The sequence below is a fragment of the Podarcis vaucheri genome (assembly GCF_965113315.1).
Source record: "Podarcis vaucheri genome assembly, chromosome: 12".
Taxonomy (NCBI): Eukaryota; Metazoa; Chordata; class Lepidosauria; order Squamata; family Lacertidae; genus Podarcis; species Podarcis vaucheri.
This window is the reverse complement of record NC_138750.1, coordinates 29,067,764-29,080,122: the sequence shown is the minus strand read 5'-3', so window position 1 is coordinate 29,080,122 and position 12,359 is coordinate 29,067,764. Positions and strand designations below refer to the sequence as shown.

Below are 12,359 nucleotides of genomic sequence, written 5' to 3'. Positions count from 1 at the left end.
CTGAAAAAGAGGGAGAGATGTAGTTGAGGGACAGAAATGGAGAGGTGGATGTGTTGCTATTTATATGTGAAGCATATGAGACATTTGAACACAAAAGAGAGTGCAGTGTGGCCTACCTCTATTATTATTATTATTATTATTTGCTACTGGGAAATGCCTCCTGCTATTGACTGTAACAGCATCGTTTGGGTGTGTGCGGGGAATAACTATTATGTGATCTCTGCAATCATGACCAGTAGGACATAGCTTACTTGCCATGCTAAATATTGAGGGTGGAGGCCAAGAGAGGAAACAGCAATGGTTTTACACCCCCTCAATCTGTGTTAGATCATGTCCCTTATGGAAGCCATTTTGTTACAAATTTGAGGCACAGAATGTGCCTGCTGGTTCAGAAAAGGTTGTTGACTCCTGTTCTAGGTTATGATTGTTAAGTTCTGCATTATTTTTATATATTAGCCATCTGCCAGGCCTGCCATTCCTTGTGACCAGGCCGTTCTCAGGGTGCTTCTTATCCTTTATCCATTAGTTCTTCTCAAAAAATTGCCTGATGGTTCTGTTGCTGTTCATGGTCACCTTGTTTTGCTGGCAGTAAAGCCAATAACATGATTTCCTGTTAGACCAAAAGGGTAAAATGGCAGGTCTTGTTTATCCTGTTTTAAGATCACAGCAGCTTCTGGATGAAAGAGAAAGGGTACCATTGTGCTAGGATCGTCACATCTTGTTTTTTAAAAATAACAAATTTGGGATGGCATGCTTAGACGTGCTGTCAACTTGGCAGAGAAACGCACCAGCCCAAAATAGGAAGTGGTTTCTGCACATTCATGGGAGCCTTAGTTTGTAAATGAGAAGACAAACAGCCCCCAGCCCACAACGCCCCCTCTCTGCCCCTGCCACTGCTGCATGACATGAACCTAGGCTCAGTGGTTTTCAAGACCAGTGGAATTATGGTGTTAATTGACAGGAAAGAAAAGGAGGGCATTGGCTTGTTTTGACCAAGAACAGCTTACAGTATACGGTGGATACCCATTTAGTGTACCCAACAGGATTGAGGGGAGGTCAAAAGCTCACTTCTATGTGGAGAAACCCCTTTTCTCCTCTCCAGAAACCTCCTCTCTTGCTTCAAACCTGATCCCTTTATAGAACAACAAGGAAAGTTTAAGGAGGGTTGGGAAATAAAGAGATAAACAATGCTGCAAGGTTCCTGCTCCAAGCTGGTTGTGGAGCCTTGTGCAGGAGTGCTCCAGTTACAGCCCAAGGATACAGGTCCCCCACCTTGATTATTACCTATAGATAATGTGACTCTCTTCTGTGATCTACACATATTTATATTTTGTGCAGTGTTGGGATTTATAAGGTGACTGGCAAATCCTGTTTGTTCAGAACTCAGGGGGACTTCTGACAGTCAGTTTGGAGCGTGATCTTCTAGATGCTGAACCAATGAGAGAACTGAGCACGAAACGTCCTCTGGTTTGCTCAGAAGTTCAAGGGCAGAAGGTTCTCTTAAAGGTATACTTTCAAGTTCACTTTTTAAAAATAAGAGGCAAGTCGATGACTAAACTGGAAAGCTTTCAGGTTTTGAGATATCATTATTAAACATCTGGGTGCTTGTTGGTCTCTGCTAAGCCGAAGAAACACATTTCAGGTCTCTAGAATGTGATTTTGTGCCTGAGCAGCTAAGCACTTAGGGATTTTTGGAGCCTTGATCTTTGAGTTTGAATAAATCAGCCTTTTAAGTCTAGTTTATGGAGAGTTAGGCTTAGTTATAACCAACCTATTAGAAAGCTCATTTTCATACAGCTTAGGAACTTTTGGGGGTTGGGGAGGAAAGTCTCAGTCCTTAGTTGCATATACAGAAGCTGTTCATAGAGTTGTTATAGTTAGAGCAAGTCCTTCTGGACAGATAGAAATCCTTTCCAGTCCTATTATTTTAACTGGTTCCTAGGTTTGCCCGGCACCATCACTGTGAAATGGGATGAACATAACACTAATCTCAGTTGGTATTTGTCTTGGAGTTGAATGGATTTTATGTATGTGCCATTATTGTTTTAAACTGTTTGTGTACTTATACTTGTTTTTATATATGCAATGGTTTCTGTGTTTATTTAATATACATTCAACTTTCTTTCATATATGTTATATTGTAATTTGCTTCATGATGTCTCTTGGGAAGTGATTCACAAATAAAAGAACTAGGTAAAATAAATCACAAAGCAGAATACAATAGATGCTACAAGGAAATTGCAGCCATCTTGATATTTTATAGCCCCACAGCTTTTAACATTCACAAAGTAAGAAGTAGGTATATGCATTGCATCTCAAATGCAGTGTACAAGTTGTTTGTGCACTTTTTAGGGTCTTTTTAAAATGGGAAAAATAACATTTCAAAGTATACCTATCCAATTCATAGCCAACTTTTTTTTAACCACCTTAGGGATATGCTGTGGATATGAATACTGAAGCCGAAGTGATAGAAAGAGCAGCAAAGTATCACAGACTCTGGAGAGAACTGAAGGAAGAATCTGGTTTGATGCAGCTGATGTTTCTATTTTTATGCAAGGCAAGTTATAAACTGTCCATGCAGTCTTTTTTATTTTTATTAAAAAAGATAAATCTTTAAACCTAATACTTTTACTCAGTAAGCCTTTCTATGATGAATAAAGGTGTGTATATATATATATATATATGCTTTCGTAGATTTTCACGGGTACAGGAATGCAGGTTTTGGTGTCTTCGGGTGTCTTCCCGTGTAAGAGTCGGGGTGTCTGTGCGACGTTTCGACGAGGTCTCACTCGTCATCTTCAGGCTGGTGCTTTCGGCTTCTTGTTCCAGTAACAAGACACCCCGACTCTTACACGACTCTTATATATATATATTGCAGTATGTGTTAAATAATTGTAGAAATGTTGCAGTAATTTGACATATGATGCACACATATGATACATACCACTTTTTGTGTCCATTAAGTCTGATCCTCTGGCATATCTGATGGTCCCATATTATGCTGAAGCAAGCCTGGGCATTTTGCAGACTACTGCACCTTTAACTCCAGAAGTAAGTAATGTGATCTGGTGGGAGTAGGGTGGAGAGAGAACACCCCCCTGTTCATTAAGATGTTGATTAACTCAATTCTTACTATAAACTGTTCCATTATGGTATGCAGTGAATCCATGCAGTGAAAACAGGGCATTTAGTGCTTCATTTTTTGCTCCAATGCTCTGTTTGTCCTCCCACCCCAGTTTCTTTCAAAAAACAACATACTTATTTGCCATATTTTAATATACTGTATATTAAGTGATGGACCCGGGTAGCGCTGTGGTCTAAACCACTGAGCCTAGGGCTTGCTGATCAGAAGGTCGGCGGTTCGAATCCCCGCGACGGGTTGAGCTCCCCTTGCTCGGTCCCAGCTCCTGCCAACCTAGCAGTTCGAAAGCACGTCAAAGTGCAGGTAAATAGGTACCGCTCTGACGGGAAAGTAAATGGCGTTTCCGTGTGCTGCTCTGGTTCGCCAAAAGTGGCTTAGTCATGCTGGCCACATGACCCGGAAGCTGTACGCTGGCTCCCTCAGTCAGTAAAGCGAGATGAGTGCCACAACCGCAGAGTCTGCGACTGAACTTAACAGTTTTTATATTAAATGATAGTCTGATTCTGGTTGCAGAACAGTTTACTACAGGAGACTGGTTAAAAAGTCACCTCTTCTCTATAATCTGTTAATGAGTTCTACAATGATAACAAACAAATTGGTATCGGAAAAAATGAAATGAATTGCTATAGTCCTGGTACGACAAAGAAGATTTTCAACACAAATGTAACACCTAGGATCCAAATGCAAAATATAAGCATAAAACCTTTTGCATTTTGGCCAAAAGGTCCCATTCAGTGGTCACTAATGCCCCCATGTACCTATGCTTCATTTTTGTTGTTGTGGGCTTTGCTGCATGCTCTCTGATATTTTTCAGACTATTCTGAATTTAGCAGTTGCTTAAAACAATTGTAGGCAAGACATTTTTCCTCAATCTGGAGTAACTCGTTTATTGAAGATTAATCCTGACTTACAGCCACATTGCAAGGAGTTTCATAAGTGGCTTTGTACCTACCTCCAATAGAGTTTGTGTTTGAAAGACTAATGGAACTCTTGAGGTTCATCTCTTATGATTTTTAACTAGGAAACTTTGAAGGTGATGAAAGGAGTAGCTCGTGGTCTGCATACGCTACACAAAGCTGGTATAATCCACGGATCCCTGCATAAAAACAACGTATTTGCTGTAAACCGAGAGCAAGGAATTGTTGGAGACTTTGACTTCACCAAATCAGTGGTAAAGAAGCTATCCTTTAAATATAAACAAATGAACTTCTTTCTTGTTGCTAATTAACGCAGTTCCCCTGCTTTTGAGCACATGCAAAATCTAGTGGTTTTCCAATTGGATTTTCTTGGGGGGGGGGGGAAATCTTAAACAATGTAAACAAAAAATGAAGTATAAATGTGTGTGTGTGTGTGTGTGTGTGTGGTGGTGCTGGAGGCAAATGACTTTGACCTGTCCTCTAGAATGCTTTTACCAGAATCTCCCTCTCTTCTTGCATTCCTAGAAGAGTTAAATGTGCAGCTTCTATAACACACTTGTCTGGTAATGTGAGCTGGCCTGAGGAAAATGTACAGGCGTTTCTCATAAAATATTACACAGCAGTTTGCAGACTAAAAACAAAAACATCACTGATAGCTGGTTGGGATAGAAACTCAAGTTCGAAAGGCTTGTCTGAGTAATAGCGTTTTTAGAAGGTGTCTAAAAACAAGCAGCGATGACTCCTGCTGAACCCACATTGGCAAGGAGTTCCACAGGGTTAGGGCCAGCCACGCACCCATTAAAATGCCAGTAGCCCTCCACTTAGCAGAGCTTTGGCTCTCTCAGATAGAGAATGGAGGAAGGAGGTGCTAACTCATACCATGTTAAACACAGAACACGACTAGACAGTATGCATTATACCAGGGGTCTGCAACCTTTAAGACAAAAAGAGCCACTTGGACCCGTTTTCGAAGAAGAAAAAAACTGGGAGCTGCAAAACCATTGCGACATTTAAAACAAATATATCTCCGGAGCCGCAATCTGATAGCGGGAGGGAAGGTTACGTCGGGACGGTGTGTGACTAACGCACGCACCGCCCTCATGCGACGTCACAGCCAGTACAGCGCCCGCCACAGTGGGGAGTGTCGGGGCGCACAATGCGCCTCCTCCCCTCGCTAGTATCCGCCCCGGAGCCGCGGCAACGGTGTAAAAGAACCACATGCGGCTCCGGAGCCGCGGGTTGCAGACCCCTGCATTATACAGACACATATCCTTTCTCCTGGTGCTATAAAGGGGTTACTGGCTTGTTAACTAATTGCCAGAGAGAGTTAGTGGCATATATGTGTTCAGTGCCCAAAGTGCCACTGCACTGAGAATGGAAAGGTGGCTATTGCAATAGATGCATTGCTTCCTCTCTCAATTCAGGAGGTAGGATGATTTACAGGCCTGTTGCCTAGGCTAGCATAGATCATCTGTTTTATAGGCAACGTTCAATTGTAATTCTGAGCTGTGGGGTTTTAATTTTTAGAGTCAGCGTGCTTCAATGAACTCTGTGCTCCTGAATGGCTTGAACTTAATTTCTCCTGAAGTAAGGCAGGGACAACCACCTTCTCCCGCTTCAGATATGTATGCTTTTGGTTGCCTCCTTTACTGGGTAAGTAGCTCTTCATTTATAAATGCAAAGCCTTAGTAATGTAATGCAGGCTGAATTATTGTGTTCCCTAAAGTTGCAAGCGAAGCTGTGAGCGGAATTGCCATAACTACTCAAGTGTGAAAGTAGATCTACATTTATTAGTCTTTGTTTTCTCCCTTCGATCATCTACAGATTTTAGCCAGGGGCTCTCGTTTCCCCCCATTTTGCTTTCTTAAAGAGGTTGTCAGATTGTTCTCTGAATTTGGGAATGGATATGAATATGAAGTGTGATCAGGTTTACGCATGCAACAAAATGAAATGGCAGAGTAGGCTGTGCCTTTTCAGACTGTAGGGGATGAATATTTCATCTTTGAATGCTTACCCTTATCAAGGCCCCATCTACACTAAACATTTAAAGCAGTATTATATACCATTTTAATCAGTCATGGCTTCCACCTTTGAGTTCACTGTTAGTATATAGGGACTTACTAAGAAATCTAGACTTTGTGTGAAATATAATTGATGTTGCAGGTTACATATTTTACTTATTTAAGACAATAGGCAAATGTACAGTGGACCCTCCGGATACGAGCTTAATTCATTCCAGGGGTCCATACATACCCCGAAAAGTCCGCACCTAGAGGTGCCGCTTCTGCGCATGTGTGTAGCATGATAGTGATTTTGCGCATGCGCAGGGTGCACTTCTGTGCATGCATGGCGAAACCTGGGAGTGTACACTTCTGGTTTTGCCGTGTTTGCAACCCAAAAGTTACATTACCTGAAGGTAACGTAAACCGAGGGTCCACTGTATATCTGATTTTGTGCAATGATTATTTTTGTCAAGGAAGCATAAATTTTAGGTCAGCAGAATAAATGTAGCACAAAGAGCTGTAATGGGGGGGGGGTTGTTGTTAAATATACAGTGAACTGTGCTTTGCTTACCTTTTTTTTTGTCCCTCTGTAAACTGGAAGTGACTGTCAGAATAGAATGGGCTAACATAATTTGGTTTTCTAGAATTGATGTTTGAGCTAATTTTGTCATCTTTTAAAATTTATAGCTGGTTCTTGGAAAACAGGAGTTTAAAATAAAGAGAGATGGAACTCCTGAAGTGGATGGCCACTATATGGTATGTTTGTTTTCTTACCTACATGAACTATTTCAAATAATAGTGCAGAACTGCCTAAATCATTTCATTTAGTTAATACTAAAAGATGCATCTTTAAATATTTAAAACACAGTGGTGCCTCACAGGACGAAATTAATTCGTTCCACGAGTTTTTTCGTCTAGCGAATTTTTCGTCTTGCGAAGCATGGTGTCGGAAAAGTTTTGGAAAAGCTTCAAAAATCACCAAAAACCTCAAAAAAGGCTACCACACCGTGTTCTATGAGTTGCTCCTCGAAGTCAAGTCGCAACTGTATTAACGGTGTTAAGAAAAAGGAAACAAACTTGCAAAAAACGCAAGACGTTTTCGTCTTGCGAAGCAAGCCCATAGGGGAATTCGTCTTGCGAAGCAGTTCAAAAACCACAAAACCCTTTCGTCTAGCGAGTTTTTCGTCTTGCGAGGCATTCGTCTTGCGGGGCACCACTGCATATGGGTGCAAGATCAAAGTGCAACATTTGTTGGTGTAAAGAAGGAGGAATGTGGACCCTGATCGTCAGGAAAATGGAAACGTATCATTTGGAAAGTATTATGAATGGTAGGCAAGTGTAATTAATGGTAAAGTAAGGCTAAGTAATCTGAATATCAGACATGCCTGTACACTGACTCAGGGAAAATGAAATTGATGCCTGTGCAAACAGGAATTTCTTAATTTTCCTCTGAAAGTGAATAGTGAGGACTCAACTCACTAAGGGTGGGCATTCCACAAATAGGGGAACCACCACTGAGAAGGCCCCGTCATGGGTCACTGTCAACTGGGCAAGCCTCAGTGTAATTATAGTAGTAATCTCTGCTGCTGTCTTGAAGGTGGTAAGGATTGCTAAGCACTTCGCTTTCTAACAGTGCATATGGGTGATATTTCCATAAGTGTGTCTGCTAGCAGTGATCACGCCCATCCTCCTGGCATAAACCCAGCTTGCTGGTAAGAAGCTGCCCATCTCTTCCTTGGTGGAGAAAGAAAAGGGATAGGTAACTTCTTTCTTCCAATCCAGGCTCATGGAAGAAAGGGGTGGTTGCTTTTGCATTTTGGGTGCCTTACAAAGTGTTGCATGGATTGCTCATTTTGCTAGGTAAAGGTAAAGGTACCCCTGCCCGTACGGGCCAGTCTTGCCAGACTCTAGGGTTGTGCGCTCATCTCACTCTAGAGGCTGGGAGCCAGCGCTGTCCGCAGACACTTCTGGGTCATGTGGTCAGCATGACAAGCTGCATCTGGCGAGCCAGCGCAGCACACGGAACACCGTTTACCTTCCCGCTAGTAAGCGGTCCCTATTTATCTACTTGCACCCGGGGGTGCTTTCGAACTGCTAGGTTGGCAGGCGCTGGGACCGAGCGACGGGAGCGCACCCCGCCGCGGGGATTCGAACCGCCGACCTTCTGATCGGCAAGTCCTAGGCGCTGAGGCTTTTACCCACAGCGTCCCTTAGGAAAAAGTAGCTCATTTTGCTACTTTTTCCTAAATTCTGGGATTCTTATGTTAATGCTCTTTCCCCTGGACCACAGTTTTATGTACTGTTTCTGGGTATATGCAGTTTGATATTTTTAGACATGTAAGCCACCTGGAGTTTTTTGTTTTTTTTTTAAAGGCAGAATATAAGTATTTCTAAAATAAATATGAATTATCTGCACACGTCACAGGACTTGGGCCGGTTGGTGAAGACCTCAAATTATAATACATTTTTCTTTCTTTCTCTTTAAGGATGCTAAAGTTAAATCTCTGCTCATGAAACTCCTCTGCTTTAACAATCGAATGACCTCAGAGGAGGTGCTGAATGACGACTGTTTCCTGTTGCATGAAGTGATCCCTGTTTCAGTGGAAAGTGAGCCAACTGAACCTGGAAATGGAGAGGCAACAACAGAAAATGAAGTTGTCCTGCCTGCCATCAAAAACTATGTGATAGAACCGTTTTCAGATAATACAAACAGTGATGCCTGTGTTTAAAATGCAAAGCCAAACTAGATTAGTATAATTTGGGTCCAAGAGGTAGAGTTTTCTCGACTTGTAACTTTAAACGGCAGAACAGCAAGACCTTGAAAATTTATATATATTTGTTTCCTTCCTTAGTGCATATATTTCTTTTAACAAATTTGATGTGCATCTAGGATAGTTGTTAACCAGGCCCAAGTTTCAGTTTTGCGAACGCCTAATTTTCTCATCACATACTTTTCCCACTTGTCTTCCAGGGTTACAGGTATTCCTTTCCTCAATACAAGAAACTTCCCAAGTTGTTTTAGGGAACCGTTTGCTTAAGTTTCTGAGCAGAAGGGGCTGCTTTTCAGGGAGAAGGTAGAGCTTGGCTCCAGTGATCTGGCACATTATCCCCGTTAAAGAACTTGCTGGCATTAGCAGTCCTGAAAGAGTGGAGTCTACCACTTGGTTAGTCAACCTAAAATTAGGTTCTTTAAAACAAGCATTGAAAAGAGCCCTCACAGAAGATAAATACATCAAAACCTAGAAATAATACATTGTGCCATATTCATTGACGAGCAGTGATTGCTGGATTTGTTGTTTGTTCACATTTTTACAAGGATGTTGGTGAAATACTTGTGTATAGAACATTCAGTTTATTTCCTTATATTTCTCCTCCCCCTGATCTGTTTTGGGAAAGAGTATTTTTGAGAAATGAGACTTCTTTGAATAAACTTTTGAAGCAAGCCTATGGTTTACACTTTTGGTGTTCTTGGTAAATCTCTTACAAACTTTTAAGAGGCTGGATAGGAAAGTACTTGACTTCTCTTCCTCTCCCCCCCTTTCTTTTTCAGTGTTGTATCACAGTTTCGCATCTGACCACTAGGTGGTACTCTTTACTTGGTCCTTTTGAGCAGGATAGCTGCCAGAAACAAGTGTGTGGTGCATACAGTAGGGAACAGCTCATGACTGGGTCAGGCTGGTCATATAAAAATGAGCATGCATATATATAAATGTATATTTAGCACAATGCAGCTTTAAAGAATGTACAATGCAGCTTTTTAATATTGGGAAGAGAAGCCATTTCCAAACATTTGTAAAGCTATTAAAAATGGGACTGGCAAAATGCTTATGGTACCATTTCCCCCCAAAGTAATTTGTCTTTTGATCAGTGTATATAAATAACAAGCAGCTTCATTAAAAGGCAAATCACATAAAAACCCTACTAAAATGTAAAGCTACTTCATTCCCGTTGATAGAAAATTATGGAATATGGATGAAGTCCATTAATCGTACTTGGAGTAGACTTCAGTGGGTTCACTCAGACTAAGTTGGATGTTTAGAAGTTAAGAAGGTGTCAGATATACTATGGAACACTAAGAAAACCAACCTAATTGATGTCCTGCAAGGCCAGTTATTAACTTGCATTGAGTTGGGTGTCTTCTTGTTTTGGTTGGCTGAGGCAGAACATCACTTCCTGCTTATACCAACGAGGGGCTCCTTCATTTGCTTTTGCTCTGTAGAGCAGGGGTCAGCAAGGTTTATCTTGCCTGGGCTGGATCGGTCCCGCAGAGATCCCTCCGTGGGCCAGATCGTGTGTGATTTTTGACATCGGCGCAGACGCGATTTTCGGCGTCTGTGTCTGCGCAGACCCAGTTTTTGGTGCCGCAGAAGCGAGTCTCCATGCTGTGCTGTGTCGGTGGCTCAGTTCAGGGGTGGCTCTTGGGCCAGTCAAATGACCTCCACGAGCCACTTCTCGCCCATGGGCCTTAGGTTGCTGACCCCTGCTGTAGAGGATAGAAATGTCGGAGAATTTAGTTTGATGTGCCTTTTTAAGCAAATCAACACAATTTGTACTTCCTAGACTGTTATGTGGATTTCGACTGCACACTTCTGAATTTTGAGAAGCATTTTTTTGGGGGGGGGGGGATGCAGAAAACATGACAGAATAGATTGAGGAGTGACACTGACTAAAATATATATTGAACTATTCATCCCCAATAGAGGCTGCCTATCAACAAACCAGTCTAAAAAGTCTATTTTTTTTTTTAAAAAAGTTAACAGTAAGGCAACAAAAATTAAAACCAAAAAGTTCCTTAAAACAAAATTTACCTCCTTGATTGAAAACACCCAAGTGAATGAAAAGGTCTTTAGGTGTCATCAAAAGCAATGTAAAGAAATGTATCAGTAGGGTTCTCAACCTATCTGAATGAGTATTTCTTTATCTCTCATATTGATTGTGCCACATCCTTGGTGCCGTTCAGTTCAGTAATATGTTTAAAATGTCTCCATTGATAATGAAAGCCATCAGAGTATTCTGAAGGAGTGAGGTGTATATACTATGGCTGGTACCACCTTCTGATTTAATATTTGCGGGGCTTTAGTAAAGGTGAGCCAATGATCCTAGGGAATACTGTCCCCAAGTCAGCATGGCGATATCTGTTGCTTGTGATGGGGAAGGAAACCTGGGAGACCCATCACTTAATTCTTGTGCAAGGTTCTGTAGTATGCATTGGGGGGGGGGGTGTCACTTGGAAATGTAATTACCGTATTTTTTGCACCATAACACTCACTTTTTTCCTCCTAAAAAGTAAGGGGAAATGTCTGTGCGTGTTATGGAGGAAATGCCTACGGGTGGCATGCCTACGGATTTTCCTCCTCTAAAAACTACATGCGTGTTATGGTCAGGTGTGTGTTATAGAGCGAAAAATACGGTAAGTGTGCAAGTATATCAGTTAAAACGCTTCACCTGAGCTGTATTTGATTATACTTTCCAAAAGGTTGAGCAAACGCGTTTTACTGCAGCTACATTAACTACAGGTAGTTAAAGGGACAGATCCAGTCTGTTTCTGATCTCTCCATTGCACTCCATAAGTCCCTTTTGCTCTATTTTCTGGTCCGATTGCAACTGGACACCAATTAGTTTCCGGGCCCAATTCAAAGTGCTGGTTTTGACATATAAAGCCTTAAATGGCTCAGGACCGCAATACCTCAAGGATCGCCGCTTTCCATATGAAGCTACCTGGACCCTGAGATCATCTTCTGAGGCCCTCTGTGCGCTTCCTCCTTGAGATGTTTGGAGGGGGTGTTTTTTTGGCGGTGGGTGGTTATTGGGTTATTTTTATTTTGATTATATATTTTGTGGTTTTGTATTTTGATTTTGTTCTGTGAACTGCTCTGAGACCTCTGGGTATAGGGCGGAATATAAATTCAGTTAATAGTAGTAATAAAAATTTCCACATTAATCTCCGCTTTAAAAAAAAATCCACATGAAGATAAATAAATATATATTTGATCACAATGTACACATTTCTAAACATATTTGATCCTAAAATATGCACTGACACATTTTGGTACGTTTCTTTTTGAGCTGAGAGCTGCATCACAAATTTGGATATGTGTGAAATGTGTCTTTCAATCCACATAACAGTTGGCTGGGAAGTACAGATTAGGTCACTTCACAGAAATCAAATCCATCAAGCATCCCTGCTACAGACAACAACAGTTGGCTAAAAATGTTTAACTGAAGGGCACTTCAACTGTTTTATGTTACTTTAATACCTTGACACTTTTGAAAATCATCTTGAGCTTTGACTTCTTT

At 41.4% G+C, this 12,359-nt stretch overlaps 1 protein-coding gene across 10 annotated transcripts in view; it reads left to right on the top strand.

The window, feature by feature from the left end:
- The window catches only part of STK31 (serine/threonine kinase 31), a 39,241-nt gene extending 29,739 nt beyond the window's left edge, over nt 1-9,502 (top strand). For all 10 annotated transcript variants that reach the window (XM_082193271.1, XM_082193270.1, XM_082193272.1 and 7 more), the window contains 7 exons: nt 1,381-1,506; nt 2,432-2,557; nt 2,965-3,051; nt 4,164-4,313; nt 5,587-5,712; nt 6,750-6,818; nt 8,549-9,502. In XM_082193271.1, coding sequence (XP_082049397.1) covers nt 1,381-1,506; nt 2,432-2,557; nt 2,965-3,051; nt 4,164-4,313; nt 5,587-5,712; nt 6,750-6,818; nt 8,549-8,791 — 927 coding nt within the window. In that variant the 3' untranslated portion in view covers nt 8,792-9,502. The remainder of the gene's footprint in view (nt 1-1,380; nt 1,507-2,431; nt 2,558-2,964; nt 3,052-4,163; nt 4,314-5,586; nt 5,713-6,749; nt 6,819-8,548) is intronic.
- The last annotated feature ends 2,857 nt before the right edge of the window (nt 9,503-12,359 follow it).